General features: G+C 40.9%; 1 protein-coding gene across 2 annotated transcripts; it reads left to right on the top strand.

Annotated features, from left to right (window-relative positions):
- Nucleotides 1–2,298: 2,298 nt before the first annotated feature.
- On the top strand, nt 2,299–21,108 carry LOC126391147 (phosphatidylinositol 4-phosphate 5-kinase type-1 alpha-like). 2 transcript variants are annotated; one of them, XM_050045671.1, is made up of 16 exons: nt 2,299–2,467; nt 7,317–7,351; nt 8,170–8,262; nt 8,452–8,582; nt 8,679–8,796; nt 11,093–11,245; nt 11,423–11,722; nt 13,667–13,902; nt 14,000–14,083; nt 14,210–14,258; nt 14,429–14,513; nt 14,873–15,040; nt 15,157–15,289; nt 15,645–15,698; nt 16,379–16,478; nt 16,601–21,108. In XM_050045671.1, the coding sequence occupies exons 1-16, from the start codon at nt 2,422–2,424 to the stop codon at nt 16,601–16,603; spliced, it is 1,788 nt and encodes a 595-aa protein (XP_049901628.1). In that variant the 5' UTR covers nt 2,299–2,421; the 3' UTR covers nt 16,604–21,108. The 2 variants fall into 2 exon arrangements, with proteins under 2 accessions (XP_049901628.1, XP_049901627.1); XM_050045670.1 differs by having other exon boundaries at nt 2,344–2,467; nt 16,379–21,108.
- The last annotated feature ends 338 nt before the right edge of the window (nt 21,109–21,446 follow it).

Here is a 21,446-nt window from a genome sequence, read left to right as displayed (position 1 = left end):
CTTGTGGTGGGGTTCTTACTGTACATACAAGACCTGTTTTGAGTTGACATTTGATAAAACCCTCAAGATAATTAGGACTGTTTGGAAACTGAATTTAATATGAAGTGAGGTTAGGTGGATATTAGAATATTAAAAAATATTAAAATATGTTATCTTATTATAAAATATATAATATTATTACTTGATTTATTAAAATATATTAATATTAAATTATTAAAATATTTAAAAAAGACAAACTGGAGTTGAACGGATGTCAAAATATGACTTAAAAAGTTTCCCGCATGCCTTGATTTTTATGTGTTCTGTTACACGATTTTGTCACCGTTATTTACACTATCCATTTGAATTTTGTGTTCCTCTTAACTCTGCAACACATAATTTATAATCAGATGTCTATGAAGCTTTTTAACTTCTGCCTTGGGTCTTGATTTGATTTGACTATGCATTTTTTATCATAAAAAATTCTGAAAGTTGTCTTGCGTCCCAGGACATCAACTGTTTCATATAAATAAACAGAAGTAGGCCTACAAAAATACAAAACATCACAAATATATATAAACATAACAACCCCCAAAATGTAGGCTGACAACAAAACCATACAGCAATCTCAAAAATCGTACCAGACATTGCAAAAAGAAGATGTAGTGCAATAAAATAATCACTCCTATTACATTCAATGTACAACCCAGGTACACTGAGACTACTTAGAAGACTCATTACATTTATTTGACTCACGACCATATCACATGTATGGAGTACAAACATTACATACAGTAACAAAACAATGGCTAAAGTACAACCAGTGTTACTTAAACAGATGAAGCACATTCTTCAAAAAAGCACCTAGTTTATAGATTACTTTTGATTTAAGAGATTGTAATAATAAAATTAATTTAAACATAGATGGAAGGTCTGAAAAATACTTGGGCAAATACCTTTCTCTGTAAGTCATTAAGCTTACGAAATATGATATTCACCTCCCACATGATTATCATCAGAGGGGTTGCAGATCCTCTGGTTTCTGTCCTGCCCTTTATATCTTCCACTGACTTTAGGAATTCTGGTGTAATTTACTCTAAAATTACAAATACCCTGTTTGTACTTTTGGTTTTCATGCGACATATATATCACATGATGTCATACTTTGTTACTTTTAACCACTTGATGTTAAACTTTCTCAGCCTGTTCAGTTGAGCCTGTGGGACTCTAAATCCTCTGTGTGATGGCAAAACTGATATTCTTCTAATAAAGTGTGACGGGTATTAGACGTAATTTAACCTACCAGAGACAACATTCTTTTGGTATACCCAGCTTGAAAACTTGACTCAGATGTTTGACTCATAGTCTTGAAGCAGATACGTAGCAGCCTTGCACATTTAAAAAAAAACCTGCTGATCAGTGGGCATTACAAAATACTTTACTCTGTCATTACAAGAATACTTCACCCCTGAATATCTATCTTTTTGTATTTTTGTCACTTAAAAAAATATTTAAAATGATGCAGTGAGTCCATGTCAGCCACAATTCCTCAGAATTAGCCATCACTGTACACGTACATTACATTATATATACTGTTATGTACACATACACTATATAATAATATGTAAACATATTATGTTCTTAACATGGACCCCAGGAAGAGTAACATTTTTTTGGTAACAACTAATGGGAATCCAAATAAATAATAAACACAAGCACACACACATTTCAACTATCTTTTGGACTATCTTTTGTTTTGAAAAGCTAGGTTATGTTTATAATTAAATGAATCAGTGACTGAACTTATACATGGATTTAATCAGGTAAAAAAAACCCAAAACAATAGGTTATTTCCATGACCTCGAAAAGTTCAACCAGTATTAGTGAACAATGTGTGAGCTACTCTCTCATTCAAAGCCAGAAACAAGAGAAGTAAGACTAAAACCTGTGATGTCATAGGGTATAAAGCCACATAGACAATGAATGGGAGCCTGCTTTTTTGGATCCACAGAATGTTCGTTTTCTTTTTTGTACCCAAATGAGCATATACTCAGACCATTCACCTGGGTGCCGCCATTATTATCTGTGACATCTCCATATCACAGATCCATCTTTTCATCACAAATTTGGGTTTTAGCACTCTAGTTTTTGGATTTGAGAGAGAGTGGTTCATTTTTTACAGTATTTTTGGGCTGTCTCAGACCTTGGGAATAACATGTAGAATTTTAGGTGTTTTTTTTTTTTGTTATCTACGTCAAAGTGTCCCGAATGACCTCACCTTTCACTTTTAAACTTGCTGTGTAAATAAATGAATAGGTGCTGGTACAGCCAAACTGAAACTGTTCCCCTTCAGTCCACCGGGGGCGCTGTGGCGCTGCTGCGGCACGAGCATCAGAGCTCAACTGTCGGTGCTGTCTGTGTGATGAGAACAGTCAAATCGTAATGGCGACTGCTGGAACAGCAGACTCGGGATCAACAGCCCCGACAGGTATTGAATCAATAAATCTTCCTCGTTTATTGTCTTTAAACGAACATACAAACTGAGCTGTGTAACATTTTGTACCGACGATGATGGCGTGACGCGGTGACTGTGGCTTTCTCACGTCCCGGTTAGCCAGTTAGCTAGTTAGCATCGAGGCTTTTCAACCCTAACAAATGAACCAAGAAATGGCTAGCTTGTTTAGCTGCCTTGTTGGTCAGTTGCTTTTAATCACACGAAGCTTTAGTTAGCGAGCTGGCAATATTTACCTTTTTGGATAATTAATATGTAACGTTAAAGAAATAAATCCTGGCACCACGTTGGTTCAAGTGGCTTGTTTAGTTATCAAGCCGGCAATTTGGTTACCGTTACACGGTGTCTGTATGCTAATGAGTTAGCTGGACGCAGGAGGATGGATATGAGATTTAATGTATAGGTGTATTTTTTAAGTAAATGTATGCTACGCCCTAAGTGGCTGCTGTTTAAAATTGGTCTGTCCTTCTTTGGGAAACTACCCTGTTGTCCCCCCAGCCTTCCTCGCCTGTTACACTCCTCCTTTTCCTCTGTCTAACAGGGTTGTGGTAAAGCTAGCAACAAATATCAGTTTTCCATTTGGTACCTTTAACACCAGCCCCCTATCATTTAATGTTGCTTTTCAGAGTTTCACAGTTGAGGTGATTTATTATCAAAACAAGTATTGATCTTATTGATTTCTTGCATTCTTGTAAGCATATACACAGGGTTGTCATGCTTAATAAACAGCCTTAATTCATTCTGCTGTCTCTGTTCAGCTTATCTAGGATGTCTAATTTCAGATCTTTGCATGGTGGATTGCTTATAAACTGGACTATCTGAGTTTTCAGCGCCCACACAGATACAGATGGGTGGTGGGCAGTCTGAGTGCTTTCGAGGTGTCTTATTTTCCAGACAGAACAGATGATGGGGACATTGCATCTTGCTAATCCATTTAGTTGTGTGTCATTATTAACTTCCCCTGTGTAGCGAGGAGTTGCTCTTCCCGTGGTAACCACCCAGTCTGAATCAGTGAATAAAAATAGGGGCTTCAAAGCACTCTTGTGGCTCCCACATGGCTGAGAGCCTGAGAGTGTACAAATACAAGATACAGCTTTCAGTGAAATACACACACACACACACACACACTCACAGGCACATGAGTGACAGTAACATAATGTGGATCCGGTATACCAGCCCTTATTGGCCTTGATTCCTCACCAGGGCAAGAATTAGTGTATTTATGGAGTATTCACAGGCAGAAAATGATGTTAGGAGAGTGTGTGTGTCCCATATTATTGCCTTGTGTTGCCTGCAGGCTACATGTGATCAGGGCTGGCAGGGAGTTGTGGAGTATACAGAGAGGAACAGATGGTTTGCCTATTGTCGTAAGGCCTGACGCTGATGAGCTAAAGTCATTCTTAAGTAATTGGGTTGAGTTGGGTTGGGTAATTCCTTCCCTGAATCTGCTGCACATTGTGTGTCATTATCTAGTCCAACATTGACTCTTCGGATGAATTGCAGTGTGTTAAAATGAGGAATGTGGTCGATGATTATTTTCATTATAGATTCATCTGCTAATTATTTAATTGATTAATCAAGAGGGGTGTGAATCACATGTTTTATCACAATACTATATTATAACAATTCTTTGAACATTGATGAAATATTTGCAAATATAACAAAATCTGCCATGATACAATTTTCATTTGATTCTGTTCAGGGGGCCTGCGATAGATATGAGATGATATCAGTAAATATCCTCATTATCTTTTTCTTGGCTTCATTCATATCTATCATTATTTGACTGTTCAGGACTGAGGTACGATTGGACAGAAATGGTGACACAGACGTGCCATGGGAATTTCAAAATAAAGGTGTACCTTAAATATAATCATATGTATCGTTGTTTTCACTTTGCATCAGTGATATTAGATCGTTGCTCATTGAATCAATATGTCATGAGTCCACATTGTATCATTACACCCCATCAGTCAATGAACTGTTTTGTCTTTAAGATAGCAGAAAATAGCAAAAAGTTACACATCATAATTTTCCATAGTCCAAGGCATCATCTTTTTTTTATCTGACCATGAATCACAAACCCAAAGATATCGTTTACTATCATATATGATAAAGGAAAAGCAAGACATTCTCGATATAAGAAGCTGGAGCTTGAAAATGTCAGGAATCTTTGCTTGAAAGGTGACAATATTATTTGTCTATAATGAAAATAGTTGATGGTTAACTTTCTTATTGACTTTATTGATCATTTCTGTAGGGCTGCAATAACTATTTTTTTTATTGTTGATTGTGATTATTTTCTCGAATAAATGATAAGTTGTTTGGTTTATACAGTAACATGTCAGAGAATGGTGAAAAATCAATCTTTCCCAAAGCCCAAGATGACATCCTTAAATGTTTCGAATTGTTGAAAAGAAACAAGAAAATATTCCCATTTAAGAAGCTGGAATCAGAGAATTTTTACCCGTTTTCCCCTATAACAAAGGACTTAAACCAATTATTTGGTAACCTTTTTTTTGGTGGTTAATTTAATAGTTAACAACTAATTAATCTGTCGACTAATTGTTTCAGCTCTTTATTTCAGCTCTACATAAAACACATTGTCTTGTACCTATATGGGGTCAGTAACTGTGTTCAGCACTGCTCATTTACCAGGTTAAGCCGTTTAGGCTGACCATGTCCTGCTCCACAGATATTAGGACTCAGTTCTGGAGGAGAGCATTTCAGCGAGGTACTCGCATGGGTGTGCGTGAGTGTTTCTGTGTGTGTGAGCAGAAACTGCATGAGTAGTGATGGTATAGTGTGTCGTTTTACATAATAAGAAGGAATGTGGGCAGAATGATGCTCATTGTTTCCCGGAGGATTGCCGTGTGTCCCTCTTAACTGAGAAAAGATGCATGGCATTCAGCGAGTCTGCCTTATTATTAACACTCCCACCTTTCTCGGGTCCACTTACCAAACATCGTTCTGGATTGAGACTGATGGGCGTAGATGAATTTTCACACATAGGGTTGTTACTACAGGTGTATAATCTTCCCAGCATCCTTTTGTATATATTGACCTGTGGCACTGCAGCATTGAAGTACATGTTGCCATTGGTTACAGGCTAGAGGTGCCTGCAGAGTGGGCGAGATAGTAGGTTTAAACAGCAAGTTTATGTAAGGGCATAGGAAATCATGTCGAGTGTTTCTTTTCTTTCAACTGTGTGCCTTTCTTACAAAACTACTGTGTGCTGTGGTTGTTATCATGCTTACCCAGGAGGATAGATCCATGAGTCTGGGTCATGTATACAGTTTCACTTCTTATCTTTGGTTATCGAGCCAGCAAGTTTTACACACACCCAGAGGTCTTTGCTTGGTGATGGCTGTAACATTCATGACATTTACCTTACCTACAAGGAACTACTCCTGTGCTGATCAGCTGAGTTTGCTGAATGGCTTCATTTAACAAACAATATATTGTCATTAACATTTGGAGTTAATGAAAATGATTAAAGCAAAGTTACTGTGAGACACAAAGTAGGCTGTTACAAAAAGAAGAAATTGTAGTTTTTTTGAAAGGAGGTTGTGGCTGTATACGCACATCTTTAGGGACCGGATGAATCTGGAGCAGCCAGCTCAGGGGAGAAGTAGTTCCAGTTCACATAGTGCTGGTGTATCGAGGGCAGCAGTTAGTTACTGTGGCCACATTTAGGTCTGGGCTCATCATTGGCCTCGTAGTCATCAGCCAGTGCTGGAAATATCCCTCCTAATTAACCAGCAAAGGCTTTCTTAAACAGTCATTAATAAATTCTTCCATGTTAAAAGATGCCAACTCAAAGTCTCTTAAAATTATTTCACGCATCAAATTTACACTGACTGCATGGGTTGACATTTACATGGGTTTAATTAGGGTCAGTCTGACCAAGGGAACCAACTGTTCCTTAAAGCTGTAGTTGGTAACTTTTATTTTAAAAAAAAGAAAAGAAAAAGAAATTACTTTATTTATTTATTTTTTACATATTTGCTGACACTGTCACTTTATCCCTGCAACAGAAACTGAAAAAGTCATGTTACTGTGCCTATTCATATTGCTTTTAATGGCATTACCACTTGCAGCTGTCAATGCATGTCAATCACTGTTTATGAACTGCAGTCAAACTGCTGATGTAGGCAATGCTAATCAAATATGAATCAAGACTCTGTTACTGCATCGCCTGTTTCTTACCTCACATTTTTAGAAACATATGATCGTGTTAGTTTAGTTGTGAGATGAGAGCGTTTATGACCCTGCTGCCTTTATAAAAACAGTTTAGCCGAAACAGAGCGCCGCCCACCAGCCGGAGCAAACGTTCTCATTTTACAGCCAAACAGTACACTAAAATAAGTTTCTGAAAACATTTGAGATGAGAAATTGGCAATGCAGTAACAGATAGGGTTGAGCACCAAAAAATTTTTTAAGGATGCCAACCGATTTACGTTGGTACCATTAAGTAGCGATTTGCGTTAAATTAATAGGTGCCAAATGTCGGTATCTGTGTGGGAACACCAGGTTCAGACGAGGCACCCTGAAGCCTGGAAGGGTTCCCAGCGAGCCAGAACTATCGCTGGAGCGCTGAGTAGAGCGCTGATCTACTTACTTTTCTATATTGTTTTAGTAATACCCCAGTATCACTACTAGACAAGCAGACACTCATACACAGAAAGACAGACAGACAGAGACACAGTTTCAACAAATATGATAAAAGTTTTTTTGTAGAAGTTACCAAGTGTGGCTTTAAAGCTTTAGCATTTAAGTGTCTCATGCTGTAAATCCCAATTTAACTTGTTTTTCCTGTGTTTAGGGACCAGTGGCATCCGAAAAATGGCCCCTTCAGAGGTAAGGACGTCAGACATGATCTCACTGAATTAATGAAAATACCTCTGTATTATATCAAGTCCCAGGTAAAGTAAATGTTGATCCAGTCAACTCTGAGGAGAGAAAGAGAACCGGTTTAGAGAGTTTGAGCGTCATCATCAGCTTGAGAGGAAAGAGACTGTCTTATGTTTATTACACAGGTGAAAACAGGTGCCTGACAAAGACATTTGGTCAACGGTTCATTGTATTGTTGGAGAGTTTGTGCACACTGTCTGTACCAGGGCTGGTAAACGAACCAGTAATGCCACAGTGTTGATACTGTAACCTTTTACCTCTTGGCCAAGACTCCCTGGAAGAAGAGATCTTGTATCTCAATGGGACCCTCCTGGCTACGTAAAGAATAAATAAATATATTTAAATGTGATAATTGAAATGCAACAGCTCAGGTTGTTGATAAAAGATAATGTCATAGAATGTTTAAAGTTTCGGTAGTTAAATGCTTTTAATGTGAAGCTGCAGCAGTAGGAAATGTTGAGTTTGCATTGGCAGCAATTTTATACAGTACTCTTTTGTCTTTTCTTGTGTAATCGGTAACACTGGTGTTGATACAAGTTTATTAACCAGTGGGAAAATTTCCTCAGCATGGCATCCTTAGTCACACATGGTTAAAATATGACAAACTGACATTGCCTTCACTCCCTTCTGTCTCCAAACAAGTTGACCCTTGCTGAGATTTTGGCAACTTGTCAGGATGAAGTTGTCATGTGAAGCTCTTTGTCTTCTATTTTCACAAGCACTCACCAGACCCTGAATGTTTCTCCCTCCGCCCCTCTCCTCAGATGCCTGGCTCTTCAGGCACACATCAGAGTATGAAGAAGACCATCGGACACCGGGGGGTCGAGACCACCACAGGAGAGACCACCTATAAAAAGGTTAGAACAGGCTGGGGGTCAGCAGCAGAGGTGAAATGTGGAAAAGGTGTTAGGTGTTTATATATTCTAAAATTAGTTTAGGAATTTCTTGTCGCCGGACATCTCAGGAATAGTGAGTGAAACAGCAGAAGTCACAGGGGTAAAATATTGTTTCAGTGCTTACTATCTTTTCCTCCCTGACTCCCCCAGACCACGTCGTCTGCCCTAAAAGGTGCAATCCAGCTGGGCATCACTCACACAGTTGGCAGCTTGAGCCAGAAGGCGGAGAGGGATGTTCTCATGCAGGACTTTGTGGTGGTCGAAAGCATCTTCTTCCCCAGGTTGGTAACAGAAGGTGTAGCTGAATAAACATTTAGATTTTGTGGTTTTTGATCTCATGTAGTTTAATAGCCTCTCTCTCTCTCATGTGTTTTCAGTGAAGGCAGTAATCTGACTCCTGCTCATCACTACAGTGACTTTCGCTTCAAGACCTATGCTCCTATTGCCTTTCGTTACTTCAGAGAACTGTTTGGCATTCGGCCAGATGACTACCTGGTCAGTACTTAAACGCAACACACACTGCCATGTTTCCAAGCTGCTCTCTTTATGAATTCAGTCACCGTTCCTTTACTTCTTTTGTAAAATGGTTTGGTTCAGTGGCTTTCACAACTATACTATGCATATGAAAAGTGTCTGAGACTCCAATGAGGCCTGAAGGGCTTTCTCGTTTACTGTAACAGCTTTTGCAAGACAGATTTTTGTCCCTGTAGCTCCCTATAGTTTTGTTCTCAAAAACTTAAGTGGCCTTTTTCCTGCAATAATAAGGCATTCCTTTTCCATGGCCACAAATTGTTGATGCTGTGGTCATGAATCCCTGCCATAACAGGTCTGAGTGAAGCCTTAATCCAAGCACTTTTCGTCACATTTCCTGCTTTGGGGTTTTTCCCCTTTTGACTCTCTCTATTCTCTGGCTGTTTTTTAAAGACAGCACTTCGGAATTTCAGACTCTAGCTGATATTAAACTGCTCCATATCTCTGTAGTCTGACTATGCCGACAGATTCACTTGGTGCAGTAAGGAGTCAGTAGCCATTTTTACAAAGTCCCTTCTTTATGCCGTCTTTGCATTTTTACACAACCAAACAACACCAGAGTGTGATTTTTAGACAGCATACTGGCATCTTCGAAACAAAAGAGGTGTGATGGATGTGACATGTAACATAACAGCGTTGGCCACTAGTGTGACATATAACATACACGTCAGCAGCGCTTTATTAACAGCACCAACTGCATAACATGGCAATAACAATTCTTTACCATCCCTGTTACACAGTGGTTAATCTTGTCCTCTGCTCGGAGGATAAGGAGCTCCTGTACCTCATTGTTTTCCCAATTTGCAGACATTTTTGACCACTTTTCTTGTTATTGGCTGCTTTTTAAAGTCCTTTTTAGATAGGAATTGTGCAAATTTGCAGGAAAGCCCAATCAATCTTTGTTCAGCATTGGCAGTATAAAAACAAAATCATGGAATGTGGCAAAATGCCGTCTACCTACTTTTGTTTATACAGAATGTGCCTTTTTCGGGGCAAGGGGGGGGCGTGAGCAAGTAACAAAACATGTAGCTCAGCGTGTGATGTAAACAGTAATGTGGGAGGGAAGCAGCGGATGGTCAGTCCTTCAGTGATTCTCTCGTAAGTCGGCCCGTTCTTCACCGTCCCCGTCATCTGACAGTTAATGGCCTCTTCGTTTGTGAGGGCAAGGAGGGCGCGCAATTCCTTGTCTCCCCAGTTGCTCATCTTTACAATGTCTGTCAGGTTTGCGTTTCCCTCTTGCTACTAGCTGCTCACTAATTCCTGCTATCAGCTGTTTCCTGTTTATCCACCGCCAGTGGCTCGCACATGCGGCGTCATCAACAGCTCCTCCCACAAGTCTTCAACAGCCCCTCCCGTTGAGGAAGGCCGCCTCGGTCTGTTTAAACTAAAAGGGTTCCACCAATATGTTTACCCTGCGAGGCGGAAAATTGGGCACTTCGGATCAACTCACCAGTCCGGCTCTGTGTGTCTAAACGCTCGCAGCTGGCCAGCAAAACGGCCCAACATTCGCGGAAAATCTGGCAGTGTAAAAGGGGCTTATGTCTCCCGGCAGTTTGTTGCACACACACAACACATCGTCAAAACATCACACCCGTCCTGTCCTTTTGGCTATCCTTATTACACAGACATTGGTTTTGCTAGCTTAGAGGCAAGACAACTCTGATCCCCCATTTCACGACTGCACCTTTAATACTGCATGGCGATGTGGAGCAACAGTGTGAAATTCCCACCTTGAGCAGGCATTGTAAAAGAGGCTAGTGTCAGAAGTCTGTTGTTTATATCAGGTGGCCTATGGTGATGCCTTTATTACGGTGTTAGTTCTGTCTCTGTACAGTACTGATGTCAAGTCATAGAGCTCCAGGTGTCCACAAACAATGGAGATTTTTTATTCTTTTACTTTTTATTCTCTGGAATCTCAACCAGATCTCAGTGCTGACAGGCTTTCACGACACAGCTACACATGAAGTTCTAGTGCAAGTTGAAAAAATTTGACTCCTGCAAATAGTGCAAAAATGGGGTGTTAGCGTCACCTGGTGCAAATTCCAGTTAATTTGTGTCTGTGCATATACTTTGTATGTAATCATGCCATGTGAGACATTTTGCTTCACTGTTAGAGTGAACACACCATAACTATTTTATACACCCAACCCCTACATTTGGTTAAGAACTGCAGGTTTAGTTAAATTAGTGTACTGATTATCCCAAAGATGTTTGCTTTGTCTCAATTTGACACTAATGCAGACTCCTCTTCCTCTCAAAGTATTCTCTGTGTAACGAGCCACTGATCGAGCTGTCTAACCCCGGGGCCAGCGGATCCCTCTTCTATGTCTCCAGTGATGATGAGTTCATTATCAAGACTGTTCAGCACAAAGAGGCAGAGTTCCTCCAGAAACTGCTGCCTGGATACTTCATGGTGAGCCTGACGAGTGAATACCACACAAAGTGGGAGCGTGCTCAATACGAGTGATAATTATTACAGTCACTATAATTATCATGAGAGTAGGAGGCTTAAATGAGTGGGAGCTCTAATATTTTTTTCCTAATTTAAGCGTGTTGTATATCTCCTTTCTATAATCCTCTTCCCACACAGAACATAAACCAAAACAAGCGCACCCTGCTACCCAAGTTCTACGGACTGTATTGCGTTCAGGCAGGGGGCAAGAATATCCGTATTGTAGTGATGAACAATCTCCTGCCCCGGATCATCCCCATGCACCTCAAATACGACCTGAAGGGCTCCACCTATAAGAGACGAGCTTCCCCCAAGGAGAGAGAAAAGGCGGTTCCCATTTACAAAGACCTGGACTTCATCCAGGACCTGCCTGATGGTCTGCTGCTGGAAGCGGACAACTACAATGCCCTGTGCAAGACTATTCAGAGGGACTGCTTGGTGAGTCACAGAGACACTTGTTTTCCATTGACTTGATTCATTTTGTATTTAAGTGTCGTGCATTGGAGCCTCTCAGCCCACATGGGATTACAGGACACATTCATGTGCATTGTTACAAGAAGCATAAGCCTATTAAAATTCCTAAACAAGCTGCGATCGTACACCAGCAGAATACATTATCATTGTGCCCTCACATAAAAGACACTGTAATAGATGCACAGAATCTGACTGCCTGAACATTAAGGGCCCTATTTAAATGATGTATAACACATAGTCTAAAGTGCATGGCACATTTAGTCCCTTAATTAATCATAAGTTGAATTAAACCAATCACAGCGTCATCTCTCATTCCCTTTAAAAGCCAGATGTGTCTGCACCCGCAGGCAGTAATGTCATTGCAGCAAATACTTACAAGCAGACACACTAAAAACTGTAGTGATAAACTTGTCCATGCTCATTTTAGAGAATGCAATAATAGTTTTCTCATTAATGATAAATTATTTCACCCACTCGCAACCCATCTGTGCATCCCTGTGTGTGTGTAACAAGCAGAGTGTATGCATGCTGTGAACTTAGCTATGATGGTGCATCTTACTGTCTGAACTATTGAATTGAATAATGCGCCCTATACTGACTTTAGATGAGGTTTTTGTTGGTCAATGATGCATTCGCTTTCTCTCATTTTAGACCAACACATCCATGAGTACACAGATAGGTGCATGTACATTTGCTTCTTACATGATGTGGGTGCTGTGCGCGAAAATGGCAACTGCGTTGGTCTGAAATGAGCAATGAGAGTTGCGCTGCACTGTGTGCCGTTTTATGCCGAATGTAAAATAATTTTTAATATCATTTCATAAAACAGTGTGAAGATATATGAAAGCCATTATAGATCCAAAGTTATTCTATGCATCTGATCTTTTGGATCTTTTTGATTCTTTGAGTCATCAAAAAAAGTATTTTATTTTTTTACTAATTACATAGTGGATATTTTTTACTCTTTGGGGTACCAACAAATGTAATAAAAACTCTTCTGCAGGCAGCTTGACAGACTAAGCAGCAGGTGTGATAAGCTTCTTGGAAACAAAACACTAGTTCTTTGCTGTTTAACTCGCTGTTTTTTTTTTACGGAGACGTCTATAATTTTCAGTTTGTTCCAAGGCGATTAGTCAGTGTTGTTAGACAGTGTTGTTTGTCACTCAGTGTTAAGCTCCATTATTGCTGGCATCACCGACAGTCTAGTGTTGCAGAGATGACTCAAGCTTGCATGACACTGTAAACTAATACTTTGAGGGATGATACCTTTTTTAAATTGCAGTTGTGGTGTATAATGTCGGTTTTCGGATTTGACAAAGCCAAACGAGTTATATAACAGAGGCTGCGTGTAATTTATTCATCAAAACATCTCAGTCCATTAGAGGCTAATCTGTCTTTGTGGTTGCTTTGTGGTCGCTGTTACTTTGCTTCCACAGCCCACTTAAGTTTACATCACAGAGGTATAAATCTAAGTCTCACCACTCATTTATTATTGTCTCTGGTATCTCAATTACCATGACCGCTCTGTGTTGAGTTATTATCTTCTGTGTGTGTGTGTATACTATTATGTGAGATATGTGTCGCTGTCTAATTTGCTGCATGTATGGCTTATGTATATCTCACTCTAATTTATGCCCAGGCCACACTGCCTGCTTAAGCAGTGTATGTGAGTTGCAGAACCTCTTGCTTTTTATTTCAGGGCTTGTTTTAAGCGGTTAGAGCAGCCACATTGCCTGCATGAGCAGTAGTATTCTAGTACTATACTGAAAGCAGCAGAAAATTGAGTTCACTTTGATATCTGTTAATGTCGTTGAGAGTCTATGGTATTGTCTGGGAAACTGTATGTGTGATTGTTAAGACATGAGGGCTTGCTCCTGCTCATGTATTGTATTTCTCTGTTTCATGCAGCTCTTGCAGAGTTTCAAGATCATGGATTACAGTCTGTTGATGGGCATCCACAACATGGACCAGGCCAGTCGAGAGCGGGAGCGTAGCGGGGGCAACTCGGGCGACAGCGGGGGGTCGGAGGGAGCAGTGACCCCAGATCAGCGCCGGCCACAAGCTCAGAAAAGTCTGTACTGTACAGCCATGGAGTCCATTCAGGGCGAGGCTCGAGGGAAGGGAGTTCTGGATTCAGAAGATCAGTGAGTCACATTGCTGAATTTTAACTAGTGTTTGTATTGAATCTGTGGCTAGAACATATAATGATCAGCTGCTGATCCTCTGGCCTTGTCCCTCCAGCATGGGCGGTATTCCATCGCGTAACAGTAAAGGAGAGAGGCTGCTGATCTACATTGGCATCATTGACATCCTCCAGTCCTACAGGTTTGTTCAGAGCAGCCAAATCAGCTACTTGTAAAAACATTGCTTTTGAATTCAAGCAAGATTCCCATCTACGTAACCCATTTATGTAACCTCCTGTAAATACTTTTATTCTGTCTCATTATTTAGGTTTATTAAGAAGTTGGAGCACTCCTGGAAGGCTTTGGTCCATGATGGGGTAAGAGCCCGTTTTTAGACATTTTCACTCATTTACTTGATTAAAATAAATTGCAGAGTATTGATAGTCATTAGCACACAAAAAGTAGTATGTGCTGCTGTTTGTAAGACAGTTTTGCTTGCATATAGACTTGAGTATCTAATGGCTCTGTTTCTCTTTTACTACTTCAGGACACAGTGTCAGTTCACAGACCTGGCTTCTATGCAGATCGTTTCCAGCAATTCATGTGCAACACGGTGTTCAAGAAAATTCCACGTAAGTATGCATGTGTGTGTATTCTTAAATGTACTGAAGTTAAAGGAACACTTCACCCACAAAATTATTATTTCTATATCAATTACTCACCTTGTGTTAAAAGGGTGGTCCACATTAAACAGTTTACAGCTCTCACACAACTCCTGCAATATAATCAAAGTCTAACTTATCCAGTTATATGCTCAGTGCCTCCCAAAGATGTGCATTTTTGCTAAACCTTACTATTTAAAACACTTGTAATTCGTGGCTCAAGTATTCCTTTAATAGCCTGGTGCATTGACAGCATGGAAATCCCAGTGGTGAAAAGTCAAGGTGCATGTATTGAATATTTCCACTTTTCTTTCCTCCATCTTCTTCAGTAAAACCATCACCATCAAAGAAGAGTCGTGGTGGAGGTCAGGGAGGCCTTAGGAGGGCCCCCACCCTGGGAGCTCCCACCCCGCTCTCCCACGCAACAGGACAGTCGGTTGACTCCAGACTAGTCTACCACAGCCACTTCAAAAGCACAGATTCAGAGGCTGACTGTGGTAAGAACTGAGACGTCTAAAACAAAGTCACAAGAACATTAAGTTCTATTTTGTTGTCTTTCCTGTGCTCAGATTGGAGATACTGGTGTTGGAATTTGGTTTCTTATTGTTCTCAGGCGTGCAGTCGGGTAGACCAGATCTTGTTCCGAGGACTCCACCTCTGGGAGAAAACCCTGCTGACTATGAGGCCAACCTGTCCACCTCATCACTAGGCAGCACGGGAATTGCCTCCACTTCTCCCCCCCTACGGTAAAGCATTATTTATTTATTTTTTTATTCTTTTCAAAAAACAAGAAACATGGAGCAGATCACTCTGAACCCACAACATCCGAACCCACAACATCCAAACCCACCCTGCCCCTCCCCAAGGCTGGCCTACATTTCCGTATTATAATAGGCACACATAGGCATTATATCACATTTCTTAAATGTCATATAGACATTATTAGTAGTCCAGGATGGTTGCCATACTTTATGGAATTCACTGACTGATCTGGTATATTTGAGCTCTACGGTAAAGCATGACCAAGATGATAATGCATGACCTTTATTCCTCCACCTCACTTTCACGCTTAATTTTCTCTGCTCTGACTTTTCTCCACAGGTCTGTGGGGGTGGAGGTCCACAAATCAGCAAACACAGAGTTTGACCACCACAGGTACAGAAGGCAGTGATAGGTCATAACATTACAGCCTCGCTAGACTCAAATATTAATTGCCTTTTATTCAACAGACGGAACTTATTATGGTTTGAGATTTTACAAGGTCTTTGTAAGTTTTGCAAAAAAGAACACACAGCATACGCAACACAAAGCTTCACACATTAGCACATCATAAATATGTGCTTGTCAGCCATGAACCATCAGTAAGAATACAAGGTCAGTGAGCACAGAGCTGAGCAGACGTTAAAAGAGTTTTTAAGTTGCTTTTTAAAGTGCAGATAGAAATGCAGCTCCTCACATCAGGCAGGGTGTTTTACAGGAACAGCTGATAGCTCTAATGCAGTGCAGCAAAATGGTATGTTACAGTGTTGTATAGGGGATATTCTTGAGGAGCTAATAGAAGTTGATGGGCACGAATCAACAAAGTCATATAGTGGAGGACTGGACAAACCATTTATAATTTTATACACCACAGAAATATGTATTTTATTAGGTGTATTAGTGTAAAAATAGGATATTGGGTGCACTCTCTTTTCCTACCAGCCTCCTAGCCTAGACATAAGGACCATAGTTGAAATAGGTCATGTGATTTTTACTGGATAAATTTCAGTACCGTATGCACATTTGTGTGCTGTCTTTCAATTTATCAAATAAAATCAATCAATTCTCTCTTCCAGTTTGGGTGCAGAAGGTGCTGTAGATAATTCAGGCAACCTGTCTGGAAACGAAGACGTAATTTCACTCTCAGACATCATCCCTGAGACCAACATCTGCTTTGTAAGTCCAAGCGATGACATCATGTTTCCATAATTGAAAATTAATTTTAACGTTATTGTTGCAGCAGCCAGTATTTGTTAGTTGTATATACCTTGGTACTGATGTTAGTTTCATCTTCACAGTAAAAAGTGACACGTGAAGACGAGGCATTTCTGGACAAGGTGAGGTGGGCGGAAGTAATAATGAAGAGAGTGAAAGTCACGCATCCACCACGGACCCTCCGTTGCACCTCTGTTGTTCTCTCACCCGTACAGTATATACATGGCCCGCTGGATGAAGCAGCGAGGTGCAGTGGAGGCTGTGACAGTGAAGAAAACAGCGGTGCGAAGATCATGAAGAAGAAGGGTGTGCGGTAGGCTTTAGCTTCCACAGCCATCGACCTCCCAAAGCCCAGTTGTCTCTGATATACACCCGAATAAAAGGCTCACGACCCTGAATTTACAGCTCCGTATTAGATCTGGCAGCGTAATGTTGACTAAACAAAGATTTCTCTTCACGTTCAGAACATGAAGGATGCTTCGATGACATCACAAACAAAATGATTAGTTGTATATTGTTAAAAGCCTGCGAACACAGTCACCAGTGGATGGTGAAGGCAGTCAGACTATCCATGAAGAGTCAGTCATTGTGTCCACTTTTCGCAGCATGAAGCGATTGTGAGATGACAGCATTTCAGCAAGAACACACACACACACACACACACACACTCTCACACTTAAGAGCACATGAAGGGCAGAGCCTGCGATTGTAGGAGTGAATATTAGCCTCTGTATTCATGCGAAGTCCAAGTGGGTTCACATTTCCGTGATTCACACTGTAGTGTTCCCATCTCCGCACATCCATTTCCCCCCTCGACACTCCTCATGAGCGGGGCACTCTGAGCAATCAACAGTCCCTGTTCGAATCAACACTTGCTGCTGTTGACTCTGCAATTATGTATGCATTTCTTTTTACTGATCGTAGATGTACAGTATTTGTTTGAAATTGGGGGGGATGGGTTAAACCAGACCTATGCGGTCATTTTGTTTCACGTTTTGTCATAAGTTATTCTGCTGGAAGCCACGGCGGTGCGGCACAGGTCCATCTCGATCTTGCCACTGCTGAATGTACATTACAATGTTTTTTCTTATATAGAACGTGTCTTATTAACATGGCAGACCACATTTGTACAACCCTGAGAATCTCCCCCTCTGATGTGACCATATGTGCTATAAATGAACACAGAGAGAAGAGCTGTCGGCTGCATGGCCGGCCAGTAGATGCTGATAAATGAAGTCATGGTAATAAGCTAGTAGAGGAGTAATAATTTCCAGCAGCTACTGTCATTCGTCTGTCATGTCTGTGCCTTTACATGTTTGTCCCTTCCCTAACGTGATGGACTTTTTATTTTTACAGGTTAGTGTTGTAGTCACACAAAAAAACCTGCCTTATCACTACAGCTGAAGTCATCAAACTGCCATTTGTATGTCTGGACCAACAATCAGGGCTTCAAAGAATTTCAGATTTTAATGCAAACACTAGTACAATCCCTTTTGGTTACGCTGAGCGTTCAGTCACTGTGGTTCATCAGCTCAGCTGATCCGTTCATCTGTCCCCATGTCAGACAATAAGGATGTCTGTCTCTTATTATTCATTTCTGCTGGTTACAGAAATGACCCCCGCCCACATCCACCCTTGGACCAATATTAACAACCACATGTATAACTAATATTTGTATGTTTTGTATGTAGTATTACTCAGCTTTTACTCAGCTGTTCATAATGATTATGCTTTGTTTTCACAGAATGTTTGTGTTTATGTTTAAGGCACTAAACAAGCTGCAGAGGTGGCTGGCAGAGACACCCCCCCCCCCCACCCCGGTATTTCTGATACAGACATTTGAATCACTACCAAGTGACTGTAGCAAAACTCAAGATTTTAAGTCCCAGACACACCAAATTCACATAAAGTGGCAACGCCTTTGTCGCCTTTGTCTCAGCCAAAAAGTTGCACTTGAACACATCACAAACACTTCAGCTGGCAGCAAACTGCACGTACACACTGCTCTTGCATAAGAGGAAATAACTCCATACCAGCAGGCGGCAGTACTCTGTATTCGTCATTTACAAATGGAAACCAGAAGACAGACAGGATACATTCAAGACGCTAGTTAGCCAGTTAGCACATTAAGGGGCCGTACACATGCCACGTCTTTAACCGCCTAGAAAATGCGAGGTCGGGCGTTGGGTGCACCTTTTAAGAGCGCGGCGGCAGGTTGTCAACAAGCACAGTACCGTAGCCCGTCTACCTGAAATCCTGAGTGCAGAGCTGATCTTCTTCCTGGTGCTGTTTATAAGTGTGTAGGCCTATGGTCCGTGGGATAGATGTAAAGCTCTGGCAGCCCTGCAATAACATGATCAACTTTTCCATATTTACCACAGACTGATATTTACGGAAGAAGGGAAAGATATCTGTCGGCTGTGATTGGTTGTTCCTCGTCACGACACGTGGTGCGCGCTGCTGCGTTCCAAAAGTTACTCGGTTTATCTCAGAGCGCAGTAGCCGCGCCCCACAAAGTAGACAGCTGGTAAGGAGTATGCGTCACCCCTGGCGTTTGAGCGCGTCTGCCATGTGTCTACATTGAAAACAATGAATTTGAGGGTGCAAAAAACGCAGCATGTGTACAGCCCCCAACAAAACAATCTCACTCACGTCGAAAGAGGAAATAATATTTACTGTGCAATAGCAAACAGAAACAAACAAATAAGAACGGTTTCTGCAAAAGAGCTCAGTGGATAAAAACAAATCAAAACCCTTGTGACTTTTACCATTTGTTTACTTTCCTCACTTCCATTTCTCCTTTGAGCACTGAGCTGAACTGCCAATCAGAGTGATTTTATTCATGGCCTGTTCATTCATGGACAGGCTCCGCCGCCAATTCAACATGCTGAATTGGCCAGGAAAAAAATGACAACTGTTGACGAGTGCCAGTGAGCAGGACACCACAAACACATTGGTCAATGTTGGGCTGTTGGTGAGCGCCTGTCACCCTAGTTTTTGCTAGTATGGTGGTATGAAGTTATTTCCTCTCATGTAGGCACTGAAAGTACGTCCTAGTTGGCCATTGGCTATCATTTTTGCGGTGCGTTCAGTGTATCTTTTTGGCTGTGACACAGGCGATATGAGGCGACGCAACAGTCGGCCTTCGTCGCCTCTACTTCTTTGATGTCTGTTACTGTGTCTGGGCTCTTAGACATCATCTCATTTGAGGAAGTGCTGTCTATGTTTTGTAGGCACATTTGGTCTATGCAGCAGAGAGGGGAGAAGGGGAAATGCGAGTTTTGAACATAGAAAGGAAGGAAAACAACTCATGTCCATCAATGCACAGTCGAGGATTTAGGACTGAGTCTTTTGTAGTATAAGAAAGTCGCGGCACCAAAGAAAGGAGTGGAGAGTTCCTGCGATTCTTCAGGATCCAGTACATGAAAAAGAAATGAGGCACTCCTCGATACCTGCATGGACTGATAATGTTGTACATGGTAATAACACTGGGTCGACCTGTGTTTCTAAGGATCTATTGTTAAACTGGATGTTTTGTTTTGTTTGCTAAATCATTTCACGTCTGATAAGCTGTATCTGACATAAAATGTTTGTTTCTTTATGGAAGAATCGGTTTACTTTGTGGCCTGAGACATTTCAAGATTGAACTCCACATTCCTGTGAAATTCAAGTTAAATTTACTACAAATGTGGTAGCCCTCAGAGCCCATTACATACGACCCTTGTGTAGGTGGGATGATGTACTTGAATTGTTTCTGGTATTATGCTGAAATGATTTCCGACAGATCAGTTTAAAGTTGTATTTAGTTGGATCAGAAGTCAAACAGCCACCAAAGAAAACACTCCTATAGATAAATTCTGTCTCATTAGAAAAATCCAGATTATATTTTGTGACACCTGGATTTTGATGATGTAACTTTTTTTTTTTTCTTTCTTTTTTGATGGGTGGTACTGTGTAATTGCAGATGCAGATCACTTCTGTTGCAGTTGTTATGTACTACACCATGGCACAAGAGAAACATCATCCAACGGTGCTTAAAGGGCGGTGCACTCAGCGTAGACACTACAGTATATTTGAAGTAATGCAATATGAACCACAATCTGCCACCTTTCAGCTCTAAGAAGAATATTTATTGATATGGTTGATTGCTGCAGGCTGAGTTGATAAAAGTTGTATTATGTACTTTTTAGATGATTGTACGTATACTGTATACTGACAGAAGGATGTCTGAAACTTTATAGTGTGTGTTGCCTATGAAGGGGGACTATTTGACAATTTCACTTTTTATATTTCATGTTTAGATTGTGATATGACGGATATATTCGCTCCATGATTATTCTGGGTTGTTAATCTCCCACGCTTTTTCTACATGAATGTTTCACACGGCTCACGAGCCAACGTTGCTGGTTGTCCTACGATGCTTCGATTACTATATTTTTACTGTGTATAAAATGTGTATATGTACATAGGAGTCACGGAAATGCCTTCTCATGCAATATGTGCTGCCTGTCCCTCCTGCCATGTTTCAGTTATGTGGTGGTGATGTTTTCATGTCTGATTTTAAAGGATTAAACATATTTTCTAAATCTTGGTTTTGGCCCTTTTGTGTATGTGTATTAGACAACTATCTGTTAGGGGAGAGCGGGGTCGGTGGGGGCATAATGCTTTTTAAACAAGTCAGAACGCAACTATGCCCACGTCATTCACCATGCTCATACTCAGCTGCGCTCTCTTCACTTTCAACCTCAGAGTGGACACATTCTGACTATTCCTCACATTTTATTCACATTTTGTTGGAAAGCTTATTTTCTGGCCTGTCAGTTCATGCTAATGTTAGCTGTCTCAATTTTTGTTGGCAGCTAGCACAGGAGTCGAAAGCATGCTCTCCCTGCATTAGGACAATTATCCAGGGGCGGTTGGGACAGTGTT

This window comes from Epinephelus moara, chromosome 6, assembly GCF_006386435.1.
Source record: "Epinephelus moara isolate mb chromosome 6, YSFRI_EMoa_1.0, whole genome shotgun sequence".
Lineage (NCBI taxonomy): Eukaryota > Metazoa > Chordata > Actinopteri > Perciformes > Serranidae > Epinephelus > Epinephelus moara.
The sequence above is the reverse complement of the archived record's forward strand: the minus strand, read 5'-3'. Positions and strand labels throughout refer to the sequence as shown.

Excerpts from the sequence above, each read along its gene's own strand:
- LOC126391147 (XM_050045670.1), top strand. The coding sequence starts at position 2,422 with ATGGCGACTGCTGGAACAGCAGACTCGGGATCAACAGCCCCGACAG. Across the intron at positions 8,797-11,092 it reads TTCGGCCAGATGACTACCTG|TATTCTCTGTGTAACGAGCC; the intron begins GTCAGTACTTAA and ends TTCCTCTCAAAG. Across the intron at positions 14,514-14,872 it reads GGTGTTCAAGAAAATTCCAC|TAAAACCATCACCATCAAAG; the intron begins GTAAGTATGCAT and ends CATCTTCTTCAG.